Source organism: Maniola hyperantus, chromosome 3, assembly GCF_902806685.2.
Source record: "Maniola hyperantus chromosome 3, iAphHyp1.2, whole genome shotgun sequence".
Lineage (NCBI taxonomy): Eukaryota > Metazoa > Arthropoda > Insecta > Lepidoptera > Nymphalidae > Maniola > Maniola hyperantus.
Genome location: NC_048538.1, coordinates 6,497,843 through 6,522,623, shown reverse-complemented (window position 1 = coordinate 6,522,623; position 24,781 = coordinate 6,497,843). Strand labels below are relative to the sequence as shown.

Genomic DNA, 24,781 nt, shown 5'->3' with positions numbered 1-24,781 from the left:
AAAGAATTATCCTGTGAACTTTTCAGGAGGGTTCTGTGTTTCCTTTTGAGGTACGGAACCCTAAAAACTAAACTCAAACATTTTAACGAAGATTTATATATAACTTAATAAAATCACCACGCTTGTCATGCACGCTAGCAATCATAGCGGAGCCTTTTATTAGTTTTTGTCTCATATTATGAATTTGATATCATTATAATATAATATCGTATGTGTAAAAGAATTTACTTAAATGTTTTTATATTAAGTTTTTAACTATAGATGTAATTTACTGACTTGCTATGGGTCCAATGAAAGAAGGAGTCGAAACGCAGATGCGCAGTTTTCAAAAGTGTTTTAGAGTGAAGCCATAGGATGAGCTGTTGACAGTGCGGTGCGACGCCTGAGCGGTGCCGCTGCGTCGTCCTACGTCGCTGTAGTATCATGCCACACAAAGCGCGCCGCGCACCGTGCGGACTGCGGCTTCGCACCGCATGCGCGCCGTACTTGCGACTTGAGAAACGAGAATAAAACAATAGAACTTCCTATATATTATTGTGTTCCGTGTACTTCCTTAGACTACAAAGGCTACAGTATACCTATTACCTATACCCTGTTCAGTACTTTTGTTATTAGGATTGCCGATACCCTAAAGATGCCAACGGAATCCATTACTAAGCCTCCGATTTCCATACGTACGTCCACCCGTCCGTCAGCGCACTATATCTCGTGAACCGTAATAATTGAAATTTTCACAGAATATGTTAACTATTGCCACTATAACACCAAATACTTTATAAAAATTTCAAAATGGCCGACATAAAAATTAAAAAAAATAAAAACTTTTCTTGCACGATGGTACGGAACCCTTCGTGTGCGAGTCCGACTCGCACTTAACTGATTTTTATTTTTTTTATAATCCTAGCACAAATTAACAGCCCTTTTGCGTTTTAGTATTATTTCAATTCTGTGTCAGTTTCAGTCGGTCAGGGTTAAACAATGTGGTCAGTTCCAAAATGGAACGCCAATAAAAATCGAGAACACTTACCTACGTACAGTACTTTCTACGCAACTTGCGATTCGATTCGACTTCATTTCGCGAATCGCGACACGCACGAAAAATTAGCCTCGCGTCCTTTGAGGGAATTAACGTTATAGTAGTTAGTACATAATAATTCAATGCTCGCGTCTCAGCCGCGCGTACATAACGGCTCCTCGATACAAAACAAAAATATAGACGCGAAATTCTATATTCTGGGACCAGAAAAGGCACCTTTGGAGTTTGAACCTTATATCAACGCCCCTTACATCAACGGCGTTCCTGGATCCTAGTAAGTGGCTTTACAGTTTACTTGATCTTGCGACATCTATATAAATAAATAAAAATCAGCCAAGTGCGAGTCGGTCTCGAACTTGAGAACGGCTCAACCGATTTGGCTATTTTTTTAAATTTTATATTCGTTAGATTTGTATTAAAGATTTTTTTTTGGGAAATCTTCATTAGTAAATTGCAGCAGAGCAAGGTCGCTATTTTTGTAATATAAATGCCGAGGATCAAGTCAACAATTTTTCAGAGTACCTAGGTATTTAAATGCTTATGCCATCATAGCTCAAATTTAAATTATCTATTTCAAAATAATCAAAACAACAGAAGGTTTTTAATGTCCAATAAAAAATTGACTCTTAAACTCTTGTGGGATATATTTATGAGAAGATTTCGATCGTCGGGCAAAATTTGGGCCGTCGCTCGGTCGTCGTCGGTGTCGCAACCTTTGATGGGATGTAAACTGGGCCACGCGAGCTTTCGACGTGGTTTCAAGACCGCCTTTCACACCGTCGCGCAATATCGAAAAGGACAACTTTCGGTGGCATTATCGACCTGGCTCGTTTTCCCATCTCGTTATGAAAATATTTTGTAATTGACACGAATGAAATTGAAAGAAAAGATGAGGTTACAGAATCTTTTAAAAGTCAAGTATTTTTAAGTACTTACCTAAGTACATGCAATTAACTCTGTTTGATAATTTGTAGCGCAAATAAAATTATAAGAGTCTTCAAAACAAGCCGGTTTTCAATTCAACTCGTATTCAGAAAAGAATCTTTATCTATGTACCTAGGTATATTACTTATGTTGGTTTGTATTGTCGATGCTCTTGGATAGTTTTGCCTTTCGAGCTAGAGAGCAATGAAACTCTCAGCTCGAGCATGTTTTACATTTGCTTGTAAAAGGCATATTATCTACTTTTCAATTATGTGTAATCGTTGAAAATAGCTTGAAATCCTATTGAATAACCAACCCTGCATGTGTTAGCGACCAAAACATAGGTTATTTATTAAGTTGCATAAAAACAACTACTAAGATTAGAATTCCGTAAATTATTATAATATTTTAACATTGCTTAGGATCGGGATCTTTGAATCCCGTATGTCGAACGACGTAATTCCATAGACAGTAGAATTCGTCCTAACCACCGACATATATGTACATTGTACAGTACGCGGCAGAACATAATGTACATTGACCTTTAGAAAGAGATACCGACAAAACGTCACATAGGTATGAGTGACAGAGACAACGCTCTACAAAGTCGAAATCTCATTCTAAAGGTCGATGTACATTATTTTCTGCCGTAGTGTACCTATGTACCGTAGGTACAATACATGTCGTTGGTTCTAACTCCTACTGACTTCTATTCTATACTTCAGTTAAATTATGTTCACAACTTGCAAGGTACACTACGCCTTATTTATAAACGTTGCTTTTCGGTGTGTAAAGTGCAAACCGGTGATGAATCTAATCTCGAAATATATGGTAGTCATAAACAAAACGCTGTGCTGGCGCCGAACGATGTTACGTTACGTTGCATATTGGTTTTAATGTAGCCATAATATTTATGCATATTTTATTTATGTTGATGCTTTCTAAAAAATAAAGTTTTGTTCTGCCAACAATGTATGCAGAGCGATTGACAGTAAGATAAGGTATATTTTTAAATCTTATTTATTTTTAATTGCAGATTGAAAATTAGTTGCATAACTACCTGAAAATATACTACAAAATTCTAATATAATTAAGTAGGTATATTGTAAAAACAATGTAATTTTATGCTATCTAACTCGTACTAGTCCTTACTAATACTATAAATGCTAAAGTGTATCTTTCTGTCTGTCTGTCTGCTAGCTTTTCACGGCCCAACAGTTTAACCGATTTTAATTACGATTAGGTCAAAATGACGTCACTTCGATTTTAATGTGATATGGTTCCAGCCCAATAGGAATTTGCGGGACTTATAAGCTAAAAGTATTCAAGTTCTGCTAATATAAAATACTTACCATATCCGAATCACTTTCCTCAACGGCGATAGCAACTCCTCTTTTCAAAAGTTCCTCTGCATCATCCAACTCCCTGTCGAGCTCGAGGTTCTCCTGTTCCAGTGGTGGTGATATCTGCAACTCCTCGATGCCTATACAGTCCGAATCGGATAACGGCAACAGAGTGTTCTGGCTGGGCATCTTAACGATGAGCGGACGAAAGTTTAGCCGGGCAAATCCTGAAATATTTCAGATCACAATATTGTATCACAGATCTTTCATGCGGGTCGATATAATACAAGTGCGTAAGAGCTGTAAAATATTAAGCCTAATTTCTTTTTAATGAACAACACACAACAACACATCACAAGGAATTTCTCAAAGCACCCATTTCAGTGCGTTTCACTCAAAGTTTCACTTATGACCAAAGAGTAGGTATATTACATATAATCACTACGTTTATGACTGCCAAGTTGACAGTGTTGACATTTTCAAAACCCTTCAAAGTTCAGAACCGGTAGACAGAGAAATTATTATTTTAGTCTACATATGTAATATAGTGTTAGATTTTTTTTAAAATATTACCTTTTGAACATTGTTTAATGCTTTTCTACATCCCTAATATGTGCCACAAACTTAGTTTAGTATGAAATCCTACATCTAAATATACTATATAAAAAGAGAAGTCCTGACTCACTGACAGACTCATCAAAGCCCCTTGGACTTGGTACAGAGGTTCCCTTTTATAATCAAGATAAGGAATTAGGCCAGGGTTTTTCTAAATTACCACAAGAGCGAAGCCGCGGGCAGTCGTTAGTTGTATGTTAGTATTTAGTTTGTTTATATTTCAGATTAAAATAAAAAAATCCATGAAGATAACACCGTTATTTTCCATATATTTTTAGTTATAAGTAAATATTCCGTCCTTCGTCTATAATAAACCATGACCTTACAATTACTAGGTATGATTCGTACCTATTAGCCATGAAATTAAAATAGCGTTGAATTTGCGTAGGTTTCACTACTACTTAGTTCTCATTGCTCAACCTTAACCGAGATCTGTTTAAATTATATCTTAAAATTCATGTGTAATTTTTAATCGTAGGTTTATACTTACTTTTGTTTTCAGCGTGTTCCCTTTTAAACTTTTTTTGTGCCTCTCGAGTTCCCTGCGGTTGTAAGATATTGGAAGTTATCGGTCTCATGGATATTCTTTGAAGACCACTACCCGGAAGTAGAGTCGTGACCACTCTCTTCGGACCGTCACTATCAGGGCTTCTTTGATATTGGCCATAACTCTCCTCGTTGTCTGCATCAATATCCATCAATTCTTCAAAATTTTCAAAAGTTTCCAAATCTGAGTCCAATTCACTACGAGAATCGTGAGAATTCGGTTGATAAAAAGATTCAGAATCTCGTCTGCTACCTGATTGTTTAGATTCGGGTGACGAGAAGCTTCTTAGAACATAACTTTTATTTGGACTGCTTGGTTGAATTTGATGCTCCTTTTGAGGTGCAGGCGAAGAGTTACTTCTGGGTAGATGAATTTTTGGGCCCTGCATTTTGCGTTGTTGTTGCTGATTCGTTCTGGTTGCGATCAAACTTCTGCCACGTCCAGCACTTCGAGCCAAGGGCGGTTCTTTTCGGGGCATTACAGTGTCACTTGTTGAAACGTGTTTCTAGGACCTATAGCCACTTGGGACTGGGAATTGATCATAATACGAGTACCTCTGTCAACTTATGCGTGCCCAGTTCTTGATGATCGAATTACCATATCGGGTAGCAAGGCCGGATCCAGTTGATATATAATCTGATAAGCACTAGTGAGCACGGAACTAACAAATATTGTTGCTTCACATTGTAACTTGACTATTAGATTTTCACCTACGCAGATATCTGGTAGGATCAAAATTATCAACGTTTTCGAATTCCGCGCAATCGAAATGACTACATCAGTTACTAGACACTAGTATTTCTTCAAAGAACTTAATAATAGAACCACAGAAGTTATTTTTGAGAACACAATCTTTAAGTTTTACGCAATATGCGCCACGCGTGCTTTGGCGTTTAAAAGACTGCGTTGTTCAATGGGACTGAGCTTACGCTACGTTTTGAAGACGCGTAGGTGCAGTAAGCTCAGGAGGTGGACAACTTTCCCTTTTTTTCGGTGCCTTGAAGATACTTAATTCATTAATATCTTCAGAGAACCATACATGCATGCCACACCTAAAATCAATTGCAGCAATGATTTTATCGTTTCGTTATTTAAATAAATGTGATTTATGGCATTTTGATGAGTTAATTAACGTGGTTCGTCTATTTTGTCAGTTATCGTGATAGATTACATTTTAATTTTGAGTAAAATTAGAATTATAATTAGAATTTGTTTATTAATCACTTAGTACACAAACAGTTTATTTACAAAACCACTATAATAATTAATTATCAGTAAAATAATATGTGTAAACGAAAACAACACAAACGATAGAACTGCATTAGTGAAACACTGCGTCGCAATTCTATCGCCCATCCCTGGAGCAATGAAACTTAACACATAATTGACTAATAAATATAACTATTTACTAGAGATTACAAAAAAATATACAAAAACAATAAATTTATAACATTCATTAGATTAATCAAAGTAGGTAAGAGCTAAAAAAAAAAGATTCCGACGAATTGAGAACCTCCTCCTTTTTTTGAAGTCGGTTAAAAATTGAAGATCAAATTAACATGCAACAACGAGTAGGTAAGTAAATGATATAATAAGTGTAGGTGTATGGGTGTAAAATATTTACAAAGCGTAATGTAAGACTCTTGCCTAAGTAAATCCAACTTACTTCTGTAATAGTTTTATTGTAAGTGTAAGAAAATTCAAATAAAGTTTTTGCCTGGAAGGTTGGTAGGTAATTTTTTTTAAAGAATATTCGCTAAGTTAATCATGTCTAAAATTCCCCTTTCCTCTCCAACCAATAAGCATGTGCTAGGAGTAGGTAGGTACTACAATAGTGCTACGGGTAGGGCTTACGGGTACGCAGACCTTTTGGAACTCAGCCCGTTTCTTAACCACTGAGCTATTGAGGCACTAAATGTTGTGTGCTTTTACCAAGTTTTTGAATCCAGTCAAGTCGCAGTGTTCGTTATGACCTTTCTAATGAAGAACTAGCTAGAAATTCGACGATTATCATTAATTCATATTACGTTACGAATAGGGAATAACATAATATAGATCAAAGATAATATATTAAACAAGTACAGATCGCTCACTCTCTATTTAAAATTGTAACTAGTTCAAGACTATTACTAGATGGCGTCACTTGGTTCGTATGAAATATATTTTTTATGGATTTGACGAAATATCATATTTTACTTGTCTGGTTCATCAAATTTATTTATATTTAGTAACAAAATACAAAATTTTCACAACATCACCACCGGAAAAAGCTAATTCTTAATTTTAATTATTGACTCATTGAACTTTACGATATCCATAGCATTTTGCTTTGGATAGCTGAAGTAGTATTACAAAATTCCAGTAGATGGCGTAACAAAATGACTTGTTACTTGAAAATAAATAAATTCAATAACTCACATTTTAGCTTGCACAATAATGCCATCACACTATAAGGAGTTGACCTACAAGGTACCGGCGACTTAAAGGAGTTTTACGCAAGCTTTAAATGAATGTATGACGTTAGCGATCTTACTTGTATATATATTATCTTTGATATAGACCATAGATTGTTTAATAAATAGGTAGCGCCATCTTTGTAAACCCTCACAAACTTGTATTAGCAAGGTTAGGTGAACCAAACACCTAACTGGAACTTCGGAGTTTTTCTGGTGCGAAACAATTTCTGTTTAGGTTACTAGATGGTACGTTTAAATAATTCTTAACAACTAAAAAACAAAATAGGTATATATCAGACGCAATGTTATGTGGCTGAGCAGTGAGAGCTGAGAATCTTTGTCAATTGTCATTGAATTGGATAAGGATGATATTTATTTATAATCTATTTCACCAATTCATGGACAAAGTACGTGCGCGCTTGCTCGAAGTTTGCTGCTTGTTGTTACGGTAACGAAAACGATAATCTTAATCGTACGGTCAGTGGGTCAAACCAAAGAGTTCCCAAGGGATTTTTAAAAAACCTACCTATTTGCATCGACGAAACTCCGGGCATCATTTAGGTACTTGGTTCAGAGATAGCTTGCTAGCAGATGGACATCTGACTACTCTTTATCCCAGAAAATTGAAAAGTTCCCACTTCCCAGAGCACCATTTTTTTAAAAAACTAAATCTACAAGGACGCGTGGGCATCTGGTAAATATTTTTTTTGTGGACCACTAAGGTATACATACGCAATTTTAATTTCGAACATCTCACATCGGTTCCTTCAAAATAACATCAAAGGCATAATTTTCATTCTAGAACTAGGTATTTTAACCCGTATATGCAAAGCAAGAAACATGATCTCGCAAGTAGTGGGTTAACACACCGATGTGCAAAGGTAACTGAAAGCATTGTTCAAAACTCGTTTTTCCGCTTTTCGTACTATTTTGTTTGCAAATTAGATACGTAGGTACAACCTACGTACCTAATATATCTTTTATATCTAAATATATAAAAAGGAAAGGTGACTGACTGACTGACTGGCTGATCTATCCACGCACAGCTCCAACTACTGGACGGATCGGGCTGAAATTCGGCATGCAGATAGCTTTTATGACGTGGCTGGGCATCCGCTAAGAAAGGATTTTTGAAAATTCAACCCCTAAGGGGGTGAAATAGGGGTTTGAAATTTGTGTAGTCCACGCGAACGAAGTCGCGAGCGTAAGCTAGTTCTTAATAAGAATGTCCATAGAAGATCTAATTAGATCTTGTGGTTAAACATAAGTTCTTAGGCTCAACAATTACAGCGTGCTTAATCTGAATTACCCCTGAAATGGGCATAACTTTTTATACTTAGGCCTTAGGTTCTTTAATCACGATACAAAAGTGGTATAAAACGAAATTGGAAGTTTTACTATAGTCAAAGCACGAAACTTTTCGACTTCTACGTTTGGCTAGTTCCACTAGTCAATTAGGTTTTTTTCGTAAGCTTCAAACTTTGAATAACGAATGTGTAGTCAAATCCAGGAATATCTAAATTTGTGGTGAAGAACTCCTTACCACTAGTTAGGTTAGACTAAGAAATAATATATCTATATGAGTATATAAAAGCAAAAGCTGACTGACTGATTGACTGATCTATCAGGGCACGGCACAGATTGGGCTGAAATTTTGCATGCAGATAGCTATATATTATGACGCAGACAGAAAGGATTTTTGAAAATTCAACCTAAGTAATAAAGGGGTTTGAAATTTGTGTAGTCCACGCGACCACGAAGTCGCGGGGATGCTACTAATAATGTAAAAAAGTTTTTCCTAAATACCTAATACGAAAAATATAATAATAATTACACGTAGACTTCTGTAACTTATGGCACTGTCACTTGCAATAAGTCTCTCCACTCTCTACCACCGATATTTTAATCCCTAAAATTTTAAGTTATTTTGTAGAAAATGAATTGCTTAGACGATTTTTTAAGAGAATTTTCAACCGGTAGTTGAATATTATAGGCTCGGTTGTCCATTAGATAACGCTATTTCTCTAATTAAGTGTGCAGGTTAGACGAGTTCCACACATAACATCCTCGGTATACGATTGACGTAATTCACTGGTACCTTTAGTCTTTAGAGTTTAGGTAGATGTTACGAATTTTCACTTTCCACATCGGACTTTTTTTAAACAAAAGTTTTTTTTCAACCAATTGAGGTCGCCAATTTAATGTCTTCGATTTATCAAATTCTTGCGACGTGATAGCGATGGTGCGAAATTCCGTACGAGTGTCTGAATTGTTTTTCATCATAACACTTTTGCAATTAGATTTACCGTTTCTTTTGACATCCTAAAACTGCTGAAATTATTTGTATAAGGCTTGGTTGAAGTGCCGTTCAAAGTTATTGCAGGTATCTGTTATAATTATTGCTTGATGACGATGGCCGATGGCCGAACTATCGACGAAGCCGAATGGTCACAGGTCACATGTTCCTGCACAAGTTGACCTAAAAGTTGTCCTCGTCGTCGTTATCGCTAACCAATACAAATGTCAACTGAAATACCAATGGAGATATGGAATTAGGAATTTCCAATTTTCATACTTTCACGTTCCTTGGGACTCCTCTCTCTTCTGTCTTCTCTTTTGGTCTTTTGGTTTTTCGAATTGTGTCTCGCACCCATTGTCACTTCAACTTCGCAACCCGTTGAACTATGTCAGTTACTCTGGTTCTTGTATGAAACTCCTTATTTTGATTTGATCACTCCTTATGTAAATCATAGCCTATTAATATGCCGTTTCTGGTACAAGAGGCTTTTAGAAAACCTGTGGTTGCTCTAACTGGTATATGGTTTGTAGCGCGTCTCTGACCTGCATGTAGTAACATCGTTTAAACCTGATATAGTGTATTAGTGATCAGTTTTACATTTCTGTTCTCATGGGATGTTCTTCGTAGATGGGCACTTGTGCCCTCGAGAACCTACAGAGCTCCTGACGTACCTACTTCCTTTATCTATGCTCTGCTGAAAGTGAAAGATATACAGGGTTACAGGAAAATAGGACACGATTCCGTTAAGGGGTTATAGTACAGGACATTAGCTATAAAACGACCCCTAAAGTGCTTATGCAAAAGTGTATCGTTTTCGAGTTATTCATTTTTTATTTTTTCTAGGTAAAGGGGTGTTTGCCACTTTAAAAATTAGTAAAAAAAAGAAACAATGTATTTCATCAGATTTTTTTTATTCCTTGCTAGTGCATATCCTTGTTAATAATAAACAGTTATAAAACAAGAAAAATCTTCAAGCATTTTAAAATTACAGCACAAAAACTGTAAAAGTTTTCGATTTTTAAATTTAATTCTTTGAATAACTTGCAAATTTTCTGTAAAAATTACTATGGCACTTATCCTGCGGATCATTTTAAAAATATCTACGTATCGTTAGCTATCCATTGGGTATACAAAAATTACAGGAAAAATTATAAAATTAAGAAAAAATTACAAAACAAAGAGACCAGGTAGAAAATTCTTACAAATGCTATCGTCAAAGAATTAAATCAGCTGGGCGATTGTCTAAAACCTGCATCAATCATTATTACAATCTCAATTGTTCTGATTGGCTGAATTTGTGCGATTCTTATTGCAACAATGCATTGTGGCCAATAGGGAGCTCGCTCGCAATCGCAATCATCTCTGATTGGTTAATGCTCGCATTAACCAATCAGAGATGATTGCGATTGTGACATTGTAGCTGTCAAACAACCGCGGTAGGGCCACTGGATCAATGTAAACCCGACTTTAATGCAAAATGGTTAAGGATTATTTGTCAAGGGGGTCAAAAGGTAAAATAAAATCAGTCAAGTGCGAGTCGGGCTCGCACACGAAGGGTTCCGTACCATCGTAGGTACAACACTTTTTTTTTCCATTTCATGGCGGCCATTTTGTAATTTTTTGTATTTGTAATTGTAGCGGCAAAAGAAATACACATTCCTACGTAAAATCCTTATTACTTATTAACGGTATGACATCATGCTTTTTTTAAAGCACTATTTATATTTCACGCGTATTCAATTAATTATTTATCTAATCCTTTCAATGTTCATAACCATTAACAATTTACACGAACTCAATTCACTAAGTTACACGCAACGTCCCTACCTAAGTTAGATGGTTAGACGGCCCGGCGTTATACAATAAGCTAGCAGTAGTTCGGCGCACGCGCAACCAAGTACCGTGGCCTATCGGTGTTGCGAAAACCGTGACTCGGTAAGCGAATTTAAGATTTTTATTTAACTTTTATTACTTCAACTTAGTTTAAGTTCAAGTTTACTGTAAATTTTTATCATTTTAATAAAAACGGTTTGAACATGAGTTTTGTCATTAATAATACTTTCAAATAGGAATAGGATATACCGGTTGTTAAAGTAACAAGTGAAATCAAACTGGAAAATCTTATATTACCTATAGGTATTAATAAGTTCAGTTACGTTTAACCGTAAGTAAAATATTGTTCTAGTAAGCATTGTGAAAAATGGAAAGTCGTCACGACATTACATTGGCAATAATTGTACTATTGTACTACTACCTATCTATTAAGTGCCTATGTCATAAATCAAAAGGTTTGTTTACTGAAATAAGGAAATATTTATTTAACTGAACGTTTTTGCTTTTTTACCTACGTTATTATCTATCTAAGCAGTGATAGCCTAGTTAGTGGCTAAGATGTCCGCCTCCTAATCTGCACCTGTAACTTTACGGAGTTATGTGCGTTTTAAGCAATTCAAAAGGTATATCACGTCTTGCTTTAACGGTGACGGAAAATGTGAGTAAACATTATGCCTGAGAGTTCTCCATTGTTCTCAAACCTAGGGGATTCCAACATCAATGTTCTCAAAGGTGTGTGAAGTCTACCAATACGCACTTAGCCAGAGTTTACCTATGGCCAAACCCTTCTCGTTCTGAGGCTAGACCCGTGCTCAGTAGTGAGCCGGGCGATAGGTGGATGATGAAGACTATTTTTTTAATTCAAGTTACGAGTCAGCTCATGACTGCAATCTCACCTGGTGGTAAGCGATGATGCAGTCTACGATGGAAGCGGGAAGTTCCAGGTTGGAAGGGGTATGGCGGTTTTTATTAAACCCATGCCCCCCTGGTTTTCTACACGGCATCGCACCGGAACGCTAAATTACTTGGCTTCTTACCGGTGGGTTGGTAACTAGCCACGGCCGAAGCCTCTCACGAGACCAGACCAGAAATTAAGAAATTATAAAATTCCAAATCCCTGCCAGGAATCGAACCCAGGACCTCTCACTAATAAGACCACGGTGCTTACCACTGCACCAATCGTCAATGACTATCTATTTAGCACATTAGGTACATAAAATATATAAGTAAGAAAATTATGTTAATTTTAATGCTTGTTTCACTTCTCATCTTGATTAATTTACCTATTACATTAATCATAAATCATAATAGTTCCTTTTTTATGACAATAATAATTATTATCTAGGTATTACAAAATGCGAATCTTAATTTTTTTGCTTTTTATTTTGGCCGTCTTTTTGTATATTTATCTCTTCAATTTTATTTTATACACGTGATGTGTTGTTTACTTAATTTGGCTGAATCGTTAGAAACTATCGAGTTGCGAATATTTTGCATTGTTGCAATTGCAATTACTGTAAATCGGTCAAATGACTGTGTTACGATATTATGTAACCACTAATGCTGTCAGTGATGTATCAAGTTTATACTTTGTCCTTGGTTCTTATGGTCAACGAGTGACTTGAGATCTCAGAGAGTGTTGTAGTTTTTTTAGATATTTACTTTAATTTTCTAAAAATGTAAGTATCTATGAACAAAGGATCCTATGGAAAAACTTTCATGTATTTTTATGCAAGGTCTACCAGTTGAACTGGATGAAATAATAATTATAAGTCTTTCTAATTTACTTTGCATTTAACTGTTTCGGATTACCGTGATCTAATCACGGAATTTGTCAATTAACTATAATAGATAAATAGGTTAACTGTAACAACTTTTGCGTAAGATCTAGGTCGCAGTTGGTAGACTGGTAGAGGTATTACAATAGTTACCAAAGTTCTTTATTTATATACATTTTTGTTATTACTTGCTAATTTATTCTGTCTTTATTTGTGTAGTGTTTTGGTAGTAGTTTATTAGGTAAACCTACTTATCTACAGGTTTATTCTTAGTTTATGGACAGATGTTTTCACCAGCGTTTACAATGACGGCTAAGTAACTTTAATGTTTCTGAACAGTATAAGTTTCTATTCTATTCTTTACAAATAAGTGGTATCCCAAACCCTATCAATATATCTACTATTATTAAAAAATAAATTCTTTACGCATCTTTTTTTAACATAAGTAGTAAGCATTTTGGACTCTGGACCGAAGCGAACATTATTCTTTAAATTTTCAACTTAGAAGCGGTCTACTATAGTATCTTCCAGTAAGTAGTACCTACCTAGTTATTAAATAAAAGTGGTATTAGAGACGAAGCTGAGAGTGATAAAATTGGGATTGCATTGATACAGTACAGTAACAGATTTCATAGTAGAAGACACTTGGGGTTTTATTCAAATTGGATATTAACTAGTAGGTAACATTCCATTTACAAAAACTAGTATCATAACTCTATGCAAAAACTAAATTAAATCTGACTGAACCTACCTAAGTAGGTACGTAAAAAATATTTATTAAATTAGTAAATACACAGAAAGTAATAAACTATTTATGTTTACATAAATAATCTAGCACATAATAATAATATTAACAAAACATTTAAACCGTCCAACGGTGGCCAAGACATTCAAAAAGTATGCATGAACCAAATAAATGCTACGGTTTTGCGTAATCCGTGACGATCTGAAAAGCAAACTAATACAGAACAGAAACCATTTGATTTCGTAACTTTAGATGATTATGACGTGAACAACTTAAGATCGAAACTACTTAAGGTTCTTTTAAGGCAGTATGTGCTAATTTTTGGTGACCAATGGTTTGCGGTTGTTGATGAAATTAAAGCGGGTTTGGATGGATTTCGTAGTTTGTTTAAGAAATATAACAGTTATACATACTATGTCGAAAGTAGTTTAACTTTCAGGTAAAAATATACACAAGTTTATTTGAATAAAAAAAATTTTATTCAAATAAACTTTTACAAGTACTTTCGAATAGTCGGATGCATCTACCACTGGTTCGGAATGCCTATAAGTAGTATATAAATGTATAATAAAGTTCATCTTAGTCGACTAGTCACTTCAACGATAATTTATGTTTTAACTGAAGATCCGGGACTTGCATCACTTGTTACGAAATGTTCTTGTTTCTATCTTCTATTTGTTACGGATTCACGCACTGAGCCTAGTGTGTTACATTTAGTTACGTTATACTGTATACAGTGCGACAAGAAAGATTTAAGATAGCTTTTCTTGCAACTTTACCAGGTTTGACTTAGGTTTTTAAAAATGTGAATCCGTATATTTTATTGGAATAATATATCTCTCCAGGCACCAAATTATCTTGCTCCAAGATAATTTGGTGGCTCTAAAGCCACGACAATAAATATTACACGCATACTACATATTATTAATTTAATAGTTTTTCCTACGATACTATTTTATGTAAAACAGTGATACTTTTGCTAGCGCATCATGTTGCGGTCTTGCCAGAAGTCATTAATCGTCACAAGACAAGTAATTAGTTGCCTAGGTAAACAATAACATACCTATTTAATCCATACTTAATCTTATTGTTATACTTACAATTTACATGCGAAAGTGTGTCTGTCTGCTAGCTTTTCACGGACCATCCGTTCAACCAATTTTTGACAAAAGAGATAGCTTGCATCCTGGGGACGGGCATATGCTTTTCCCCCGAAAATCAAAGAGTTCCCAAGAGTAAAACCTAAGTAAATCCCAGTGGACAAAATTGCGGACATCATCTATTTGATAACAAAGATAACTTGCATCCTAGAGATGGACATAGGCTAATTTTTATAGTGGAAAATGAAATAGTTCCCACAGGATTAAAAAACACCTAAGTATAATCCACGCAGACCAATTAGTCTTGGGTAGGTATGATCTAGCATAATAATATAATATTATGCACTTACTACTTTTGGAAATTCATATTCACACTTTCTACAAAATGCTATCTGAAAATATTGTAGATAGTTACCTACTTATTTTAGCAGCGGCTATTTACCTACTTGATTGAAAATAAAGAACGTCACAAAGCAAAATTACGTAAAAAGTGTGAATTATAAGCGCGTGAGTGTAACAACGCCTGTTTTACGCGCTAGTTGATCTGCGTCTGGGTCTTTAGTAAGCTATGACGTATGCAGTACCTACTCCTATAGTAATGAAAGTGATGATGCAGCCGGAACTTGGTAACTTGAAATAGGCTTGGCAGTGGCACATTCTATTCTTGGAAATGGCATATAGTAGGTTTAAATAGGAAAAACCGGCCAAGTGAAATACCTCCACGCGTTCCTGAGAAAAAGGGCCTTGAGAGACAGACAGACGGACAACAAAGTAATCCTATAGAGTTTCTTTTCCTTTTGAGCCGTACCGTAAAAAACAACAAATAATAATAATAAAATTTCCCAACTTTAAGGATGATTTCAGTGTAGGTTCGAGCAAGGTATTACTATTTTATCTATAAGTCTTCTTAATATTTTTCTTTTTGAATACAGGTACATACAAAATGGCGTCAGAGGTGAACGAGTGGTACAGAGGCAGGAAGGTCCTCGTGACCGGCGCCTCCGGCCTCATGGGCAAGGTGCTGATCGAGAAGATTCTATACAGTGTGCCCGACATCGGGTGCGTGTATGCCCTCGTCCGCAGCAAGCGAGGCAAGACGCCCGAATCAAGGATCGAGGATATGTGGAAACTGCCTGTACGTATAAATGCTTTGTTTTAAACATGTGAAAATTCCGATCAGAATCAATCGATGATAACGATCAATTCGTGTCGAAATTCTACATGGTTAATGCATGCAGTTTTCAACTACGTGCATTACAGATGCGCTAAGAGCCAAGGCTCAAAAATTAGATGCTCAAAATTTGGTCAAATGTAGCAAAGTGGACCCCACTTAGGTAAAACAACACTAAGTCGAACAAGACGCAGTATTCATCACAGAACATCATCATCATCATCATCGTAATCAACCCATCGCTGGCCCACTATTGACTACGGTTCTCCTCTCAGAATATGAAGGGTTTAGACCATAGTCTGCCACGCTGGCCCAGTGCGGATTGGCAGACCTAACTTCAAATGTGATATTACAAAGGTTTTATATTGTTTCAGTTGTTCTCACGAATAAGAGAGGAGAAACCGCATGTCATGAAGAAGCTTGTACCAGTTACGGGTGATATATTGTACGACGAACTTGGCATTGAAAAGGCTCAGCTACAGGATATTTATGAAGAGGTATGGAAAATGTTTTTATCGCACGCCTTGTAGTGCAATATATTTACACCAATTCTTGCATTGTCTGTCTGTCTGTCGGTCTGTCAAGAAACCTACAGGGTACTTCCCGTTGACCTAGAATCATGACATTTGGCTGGTAGGTAGATCTTATAGCAGACATTCGGGGAAAATCTGAAAACCGTGAATTTGTGGTTACATCACACAAAAAAAAAATTAATTATGGTCATAAACTAATAATTAGGATTTTCAATTTTCGAAGTAAGATAACTATATCAAGTGGGGTATCATAATATGAAAGGTCTAAACCTGTGCATTCTAAAACAGATTTTTATTTCTTTTTATGCATTATAGTATTTTAATTTCCGTGCAAAATGTCGCAAAAATACGACTGTAGCACAGAACCCTCGTTGCGCGAGCATGACTCGCACTTGGCAGGTTTTTCATATTTAGAATCAGTAACAGAAATAATTAACCAGTGTAACCAAAAAACTTTTTGCGTAATTTTTTTATTATCTACTTCAGTCAAATTTCTAAGTGTACCTACAGGGTATTGTTCACGAGATTATTGAATTTAAAATTCAAATGTTTGTGCTGCGAGAAATCTGTTTTTCAAGATTATGACCTTCCTTTGTAAAACGACGAGACGTTTTCCTGTTGTCATTAAGGTAAATAAAAAACCGGCCAAGTGCGAGTCAGGCTCGCGCAATGAGGGTTCCGTACTAGTCGTATTTTTTAGACATTTTGCAGGATAATTCAAAAACTATGATACATAAAAATAAATAAAAATCTGTTTTAGAATGCAAAGGTGAAGATCTTTCATATGATATTCCACTTAATATAGTTATCTTCATATGATACCCCACTTAATATACTTAGAAAATTGAAAATACTAATTATTAGTTCATTACCACATTTTTTTTGTGTGATGTAAGCCTAAATTCACGGTTTTAAGATTTTTCCCCAAATGTCAGCTATAAGATCTACCTACCTGCTAAATTTCAGGATTCTAGGTCAACGGGAAGTACCCTGTAGGTTTCTTGATAGACAGACAGACAGACAGACAACAAAGTGATCCTATAAGGGTTCCGTTTTTCTTTTTGAGGTACGGAACCCTAAAAATATGTTTATGTTTTTATAGTTTAAATTACTTAGTAGATTATACTGATATACCTTATTTTAAACTAGCTGATGCCTGCGGCTTCGCCCGCGTGGTTTTAGGTACTTAAAAATCCCGTTTGAACTTTTGATTTTCCACGACAACAGTAGCCTTTTATAGTAGCCCGTCCCCGAGATGCAAGATATCTCAGTAACAAATTTCGTAAAAACATATTTTAGAATTTTAGACGCATGATTCTTCAAAAATCCCGTGGGATCACCACCATTTAAGAATGTAATTCCTTACAGCATCAGGGCTGAGGAGTTGAAATCCAAATTAATTAGGGGACAACGTCACAAAGTTACGCAAATCGGTTCAGAAATCTCGGAGATTTCTGTGTGCATAGGTAGAAAAACACAACTCCTTCTTTTTTGAAAGTCGGTGAAAAGTAGCCTATGCTACTCCTCCTTTTTTGAAAGTCGATAAAAAGTAGTCTGGTAACTCTTGGTCCTCTACTTATCTGTAAAAGTCCTATCGAAATAGGTTCAGCCGTTCAGAAGATTAGCCCGTTCAAACAGTTAAAACTTAAATTTTATTTAGATACGACGACTTCCTTCACCTTTACTTTACTAACAACTTTCGGTTTTTATAAAATCTGGTGGGAATTACTTATTTAATTTACCGTGATAAAAATTAGCCTATGTCCGTCCTGGGATGTAACCTATATCTCTGTAACAAACGTCGAAATCGATTAAACGGAAGGGCCGTAAAAATTTATTAGACAGATAGACAGACACTTTCGCATTTATAATTTAATTAAATACCCACTTACTAATTAAAGTCACTACAGGCAACGTTTGGAGTGTTTATTTTTGGCAACTGAGTGTGTACAAAAAGCAAAACTCTAATTAACTTATATGATGAACTTACCTTTATTTTTTGTAAAAAAAGCCCGGTCAAATGCGAGTCAGACTCGCACACGAAGGGTTCCGTACCATCGTTCAAGAAATAACACTTTTTATTTTATTTTGTAAAGTAACCACATTCACAGTTTTCGGATTTTCGCTTTACTTGTCATGATTCTAGGTCAACGGGATATATTTTGATCCCTTGACGGGTCTTGACATACACGACAGACAGACAATGAAGTGATCCTATAGGGGCTCCTCTTTTTCTCTAGAGATGCGGAACCCTAAAAAACCATATGAACACGGCTAGCTAACTTTGCTCTAGGTAGGTATGCTGATAGTAGTTATACCATAGTACTTACCTAATACCAAAACTACCAAAACCATATTGTGGTAATACCTACCTACCCAGTAAAAGCTAGGTATTTTGCACGCACTGGTGGAAATTTGCTGTAGCGTAAGCGTAGCAAAGGCTACTCGTAACGAGACAGGTAGGTAGTAGCTATAGGTAAACTGAGTGAAAGCCGTTTGCAGTCCTATGTCGGAGCTAAACCATATACTTAATTCACATTTCACATAGATGCCGTGCAAGAGCAAAGAGAAATCGCGTTGATGCAATACCTAATTGCGTTATTCCACTTTAAATTATTTGTATGGCCTTATTTTATTATTTTTACGACTTGTCATGGTCTTGTAAAATCAAACAATCATCTCATTTTCTAAATCAAATAATATGATAATTTTACAAGCATGAAACATATTACGACATAACCATTTCTCAAGCAAACTGACTTTACAAAACCGTTACGAATATAAATCACTACCCATATTAAAAATGTGAAAGTGTGTTTTATTTGTTGGTTTATTTTGTCCCGGAAAATCAAAGAGTTACCACGGGATTTTTAAACACCTAAATCTACACGGACGCAGTAGTGGGCATCCGCTAGTATATTACATACTTAGTAATAGTCTATTTTTTTAAAGATACCTAACTTAGGTATAAGTAATAGTTAGGTATAAGTAATTATATTGTACAAAATAATTATTATGATCTTTACCTGACCTATTTTTAGTACGTACTTAGCAAGTATTAAAGTAAAAAATAAAAATTCTAGTACTATAGTTATTGTAAAATACGTAATAAATAAACAGTAAAGAATATTTATGTCTACTTACTTTAATAAAGAGTTATTAAAAGAAACTAATTTGTATGCAAACTATGGTAGGTACTTAAATAGTAGGTAGTATGGTCCTACCTACTAACTAAGTCCTATAATATAATATCTAAGAATTCTAATACTAGTGGTGTACTGTGAACTAAGCTAGTGCTGCCTAAACTAGTGCTGCTAGACTGAGTCTAGACGGGACGGCGGATCTTTAAAACAGATTTTCAGCTTCGCTCTATGGTCCTAGGGTAGTTTCTAATATGTCTTGTTATTCTTGTTACAGGTATCAATAGTGTTCCACTTCGCCGCTAGCCTCCGGTTAGAAGCACCTCTTAAAGAAGGTCTTGAGATGAACACCAAGGGAACACTCCGACTTCTAGAAATGGCCAAGAAAATGCAAAAGCTCGTCTCATTCGTGCACCTTTCTACCGCTTTCTGCTATCCTGATTATGAGAGGATGGCTGAAAAGGTGACTGTGGCTTATTGATGTTTTTATCTAGATTCCCCTCTTGGGTTGTGACTTGCAAATTTTCTATCTTAAAAAAACAAGGAAAACAAGATTTCTTCAGAAAATACTCTTGTTTTAAAAAAATCTGATTTCTGTGGAATTCGTGTGAAAGGTTCACATCGTTACAATCCCATTACGATGTGAGCCTAATTTTTTGCCCTTTTTTAACCTTCTTCCTGTTATTTTTACTAACAAAGTTGCAAATGGACAACCAAGATTTTCAGTTTGGTCCTACGTAGCATACTTTTTTGTAGTTTTTTGACAACTCAAAAATATATTTTGCACTTAACGGTTTTTAGGGTTCCGTACCTCATACGGAAATACGGAACCCATCTAGGTTTACTTTGTTGTCTATCTGTCTGTCAAGAAACGTACAGGGCACTTCCCGTTGACCTAGAATAATGAAATTTGGCAAGTGGGTAGGTCTTATAGCAGACATAAGGGGAAAAATCTGAAAACCGTGAATTTGTGGTTACATCACCATCACACAAAAATAATTAAATTGTGTTCATGAACCAATAATTTGTATTTTCAATTTTCAAAGTAAGATAACTATATCAAGTGGGGTATCACAATGAAAGGGCTTCCTATGCATTCTAAAACAGATTTTTATTTAGTTTTATGCATCATAGTTTTTGATTTATCGTGCAAAATGTCGATAAGTACGGAACCCTCAGTGCGTGAGTTTGACTCGCACTTGGCCGGTTTTTTGGCAATAAGTAAGTCAAAAATATATTTTGCACTTAACGGTTTTATTAAGTGTCTGTCAATATAAACAATACAAATTATACCTATATATATTTTAGGTACACGCCCCGCCTGCCAATCCTCATGAGGTGTTGCGAGGCGCGAGCTGGCTGTCGGACGACCAGCTAAACATACTAGCGCCATCCTTGATGCAAATGCATCCCAACTCATACACGTACTCCAAGAGGCTGGCCGAAGCGTTGGTGAAGGAGAGCTACCCTGATATACCCACCGTCGTAGTGCGACCGAGCATAGGTTTGTTATTACCAAGACTCAACACAACTTCCAACTTTTAGATAAGAATGAGCCTAATTTTATTCTAATGGAAAAATGGCTCAATATGTACGCCTCGATGGATTGTTCTATGTAGAAGCTGATTTAATATAACGAGTACAACGTTGCGTGAGGAGTAATTTTTTACGGATAAGATAAGGAAGATTCATCTGTAGTTAAACTGTTCTTAACTAAACAATCCCTCCTCAGCACCATCAGTTTTTTAACTAGGCAGCGCGGCAACATAGAAATAACATCATATTCCTGTATTTAATGTGTTTGAGATAAAATTGTAAATAAAACAAATTTTCATGTTACAGTAACCCCAGCTTACAATGAGCCGATTGCTGGTTGGGTGGACAACCTGAACGGGCCGGTCGGGCTGATGATCGGCGCGGGCAAGGGCGTCATCCGCTCCATGCACTGCTACGGTCATTACCACGCCGAGGTCATCCCCGTGGACATCGCCATCAACGCCATCATACTCATCCCCTACTACATTAACACCAAGATGGAGAGGTATGATGTGTCTTCATACTTTCTAGTTGTTTGTAGTCATAACATAGCTCGAAGAACCAGTGGACATTTAACGTGTCAAGCTGCTGCTGCAAATTTTACAATCGTAAAACTGTGGTATAACTTTTGAATTTTAGATCATTATTACTTTTTTGTTTTTAAAAGAATATCAGCCTTGTTAATAAGCGAAAGACTTGTTCTAGGAGTAGGTACGACAATAGTGCAACGGGTGGGGTTTGAAGTTTGAACTGGTAACCTTTCGGAATTCAGTCCGCTCCTTAACCGTTGAGCTATTGAGGCTCTAAATTATACCTAATATTCACTGTAAATCCTTGCAATTCTTCCCGCTATCAGAACATATTACCCGTAACCTACCTCTTTGCGATCTCCGACCTTTATGATTCCAAATGATCTTTGACAATTTTCACTAATCATAATATGGCGTTCACATTACTGAATTTTACGAAGTTTATCCGCTTCCAAAAAATCACACACATGCCATACGTACACATCAGCTTTAATGAACAGGTGCCGTAGATACGAGTCTGTTAAAAAGTTAGAGTGAAAAAGTTCAGCGCTTTTAATAAATTCTGAGTTCTACAAAAAGAGGAGGTTATCTTTTTGATGCCCGTTTCTTTCAAACGTTTCATTTTACAACAACTTCTTTAAAGCATTTCTGGTATATCTTAAGACTTCTTCTTTCTTACCTTATCCCACACTACGTGGGGTCGGCACAACATGTCTTCTTCTTCTAAAGCATTTCCGGTACCTATATATTTAAAATAATTTTGTAGAAAATTAATATCCTGCCTAATTATATTAATAGGCCTGCAGAAATACCAGTCTTCAATCTTACCTCTGGCGATGATAGAGACACGACCTGGAAGGAGGTTCTGGACGTGGGGAAGGCAACAGTACGGAAGTACCCCTTCGAAGGCCCGCTGTGGTACCCCGACGGAAACATAAGGCACAATAAACTGATACACGAACTCTGCGTGTTCTTCTACCACATCGTTCCTGCTTATCTAATAGACTTCCTGATGCTTATATTTGGACAGAAAAGATTGTGAGTATCTATTTTAAAAATCTTCTCTTCCTGGGAAAATTCCTACGTTAGCTTATAGCTAGTTCGTTAGCTGTAGGTTGTTCTGGGATACTTTTTATCCCGAAAACCTAAGCTATGCGTGAAAAGTTGCGGGCTTGAACCATTCAACTCAAAATGTTTTTTTCATAAGTCCATAGAATAAAATAAATTTTTATTTAAGTAAACTTATACGAGTGCTTTTGAGTAGTCAGAATAATTTACCATTACATCTAATGAAGTAAACTTTTAAGTTACTCAATAATAAATTATTTTTCGTTACAGTATGGTGCGCATACAGAATCGTATTTCAGTGGGTCTGATGGTCCTACAATACTTCACCACTCGCGAGTGGTGGTTCGACACGCACAACTTCAAGGCCCTGGCGACCAAGCTGAATCCCACGGACTTTGCGACCTTCCCGATGAATCTGAAGATCATTGAAGTGGGGCCCTATATCGAGAGCTGCATGATAGGGGGTAAACTGTACTGCTTGAAGGAGAAGTTGGAGAATCTGCCAAAAGCAAGACTGCAGAATAACATGTAAGTTTCTTTTTGATAAAAACGGTGAAAACTTAAAACTACGAAATAATAATTACTGTTGTTTTTTCTTGGTTTTTCAAATCACATAATATTATATCATCAAATAATAAAATTTCATAATTTACATGAATTCCGAGCACTATTAACATACGCATGTCAGTGACACGACCTTGAAATTTTTAACCATCCCGAAATTGTCCAGCGCGCCTAAAGAATTCGTTTTCACTTCATGATCACCCCATCACCAGCTCACAATAGAGCACAGGTCTCCTCTCAGAGTGAGAAGGGTTTTGGCCATAGTCTACCACGCTGGCCATATGCGGATTGGTAGACTTCACACAAATTTGAGAACATTATGGAGAACTCTCAGGCATGCAGGTTTCCTCACGATGTTTTCCTTCACCGTTAAAGCAATTGATATTAATTAATTGAAACGCATATAACTCCGAAAAGCTAGAGGTGCGTGCCCGGGATCGAACCCACGAGCTCCGATTAGAAGGCGGACGTCCTAACCACTAGGCTATCACAGCGTTTTCACTTAATAATGAATTATTTTCTTTTTGTTTCAGATTATTCGTTTTGGACTTTCTAGTGTCTGTGTTCTTCCATCTAGTAGTTGTGTACTGGCTGGTCCTACTGTTTGAACCTCTAAGACACTTACTGTCATATGGTGGACCCTTTGTAAGATATTTACCTCTCGTCGGAAAAGCAGTATTCAGGGATGAATGAAGGGACCGGATTCTAAGATTGACTGATTTTAGAACATTGGCGCAAAGTTGCCTGCAGTCTATCGGTATTCTACAGGATATATTTCGGAAAGTGTGCCCAAGAACTTTTGAACTAATTCTTCCTTCACCTTTCTACTATCGTCAAGGTCTGCACCAGTACGTAGTCGAAATTCCATGGACACATGTCAAAGCGATTTGCCTCCTCGTTTCTAATTCAAACCGCTAGGATATGGATGATGCTTTCTAGCATCAGTTTTCCTCACCATTTTTAGTTAGAGTGATTACGCACTGCATCCGATCCGAATCCGTGAAAATATGTTCCGAAGTAGTCATAGAACTATTTGTATGGTAGCTTACGCGCTAGCTCCGACTTCCGTCATCCGAGTTCTATCCGTCATCCGTGAGAATATCTCGGATGTGCCTCGGATTCAAATCGGATGTATGACGTAGATACATTATCAGTTAAATATAGTCCAAAATACTACTATATTCGTCTTAAACAATCCAGTATGTAATGTGTTTGCGTGTGTTTATCAGGTATCTACGTTTAAAACTTAAATAAGTATTATTTTTTATTGATATACTTAGATAGGTATAGGTACCTATCTAAGTATATCAATAAATAATTAGTTTAAAAAAGGCTTTAATTGTTGTAAGTTGGTAATTTTAGTAAGCGTTAATTTTAATAATTGTTTCTTTACATATCGTACCCTTGTAATGTCGCTACCTAATAAATAAAATCAAACTTATGTCGTTTTAGTTTCTTAATTTAACAAATAATTAGATGACCAAGATCTGAAGATGACTTAATTTAGTAAATAATTAGTATACCTAAGTAGTCATTGGTAAGCGTGGACTACTGAACCGATTT

General features: G+C 36.2%; 2 protein-coding genes across 5 annotated transcripts in view; one reads left to right on the top strand and one right to left on the bottom strand.

Moving 5' to 3' along the window:
* Window positions 1-4,958, bottom strand: part of Sarm (sterile alpha and armadillo motif) — a 90,722-nt gene extending 85,764 nt beyond the window's left edge. For both annotated transcript variants that reach the window (XM_034984389.2, XM_069509583.1), the window contains exons 1-2: window positions 4,409-4,958; window positions 3,313-3,530 (exon numbers count right to left, since the gene is read on the bottom strand). In XM_034984389.2, coding sequence (XP_034840280.2) covers window positions 3,313-3,530; window positions 4,409-4,943 — 753 coding nt within the window. In that variant the 5' untranslated portion in view covers window positions 4,944-4,958. The remainder of the gene's footprint in view (window positions 1-3,312; window positions 3,531-4,408) is intronic.
* LOC117996646 (putative fatty acyl-CoA reductase CG5065) lies at window positions 1,193-24,665 on the top strand. 3 transcript variants are annotated; one of them, XM_069509641.1, is made up of 9 exons: window positions 1,193-1,310; window positions 15,609-15,811; window positions 16,222-16,344; window positions 19,798-19,983; window positions 20,829-21,024; window positions 21,363-21,561; window positions 22,385-22,624; window positions 22,925-23,182; window positions 23,752-24,665. In XM_069509641.1, exons 2-9 carry the CDS (start codon window positions 15,620-15,622, stop codon window positions 23,909-23,911), a joined length of 1,554 nt encoding a protein of 517 aa, XP_069365742.1. In that variant the 5' UTR covers window positions 1,193-1,310; window positions 15,609-15,619; the 3' UTR covers window positions 23,912-24,665. The 3 variants fall into 3 exon arrangements, with proteins under 3 accessions (XP_069365742.1, XP_034840658.1, XP_069365741.1); XM_034984767.2 differs by lacking the exon at window positions 1,193-1,310 and adding an exon at window positions 11,071-11,155; XM_069509640.1 differs by lacking the exon at window positions 1,193-1,310 and adding an exon at window positions 11,251-11,384.
* The last annotated feature ends 116 nt before the right edge of the window (window positions 24,666-24,781 follow it).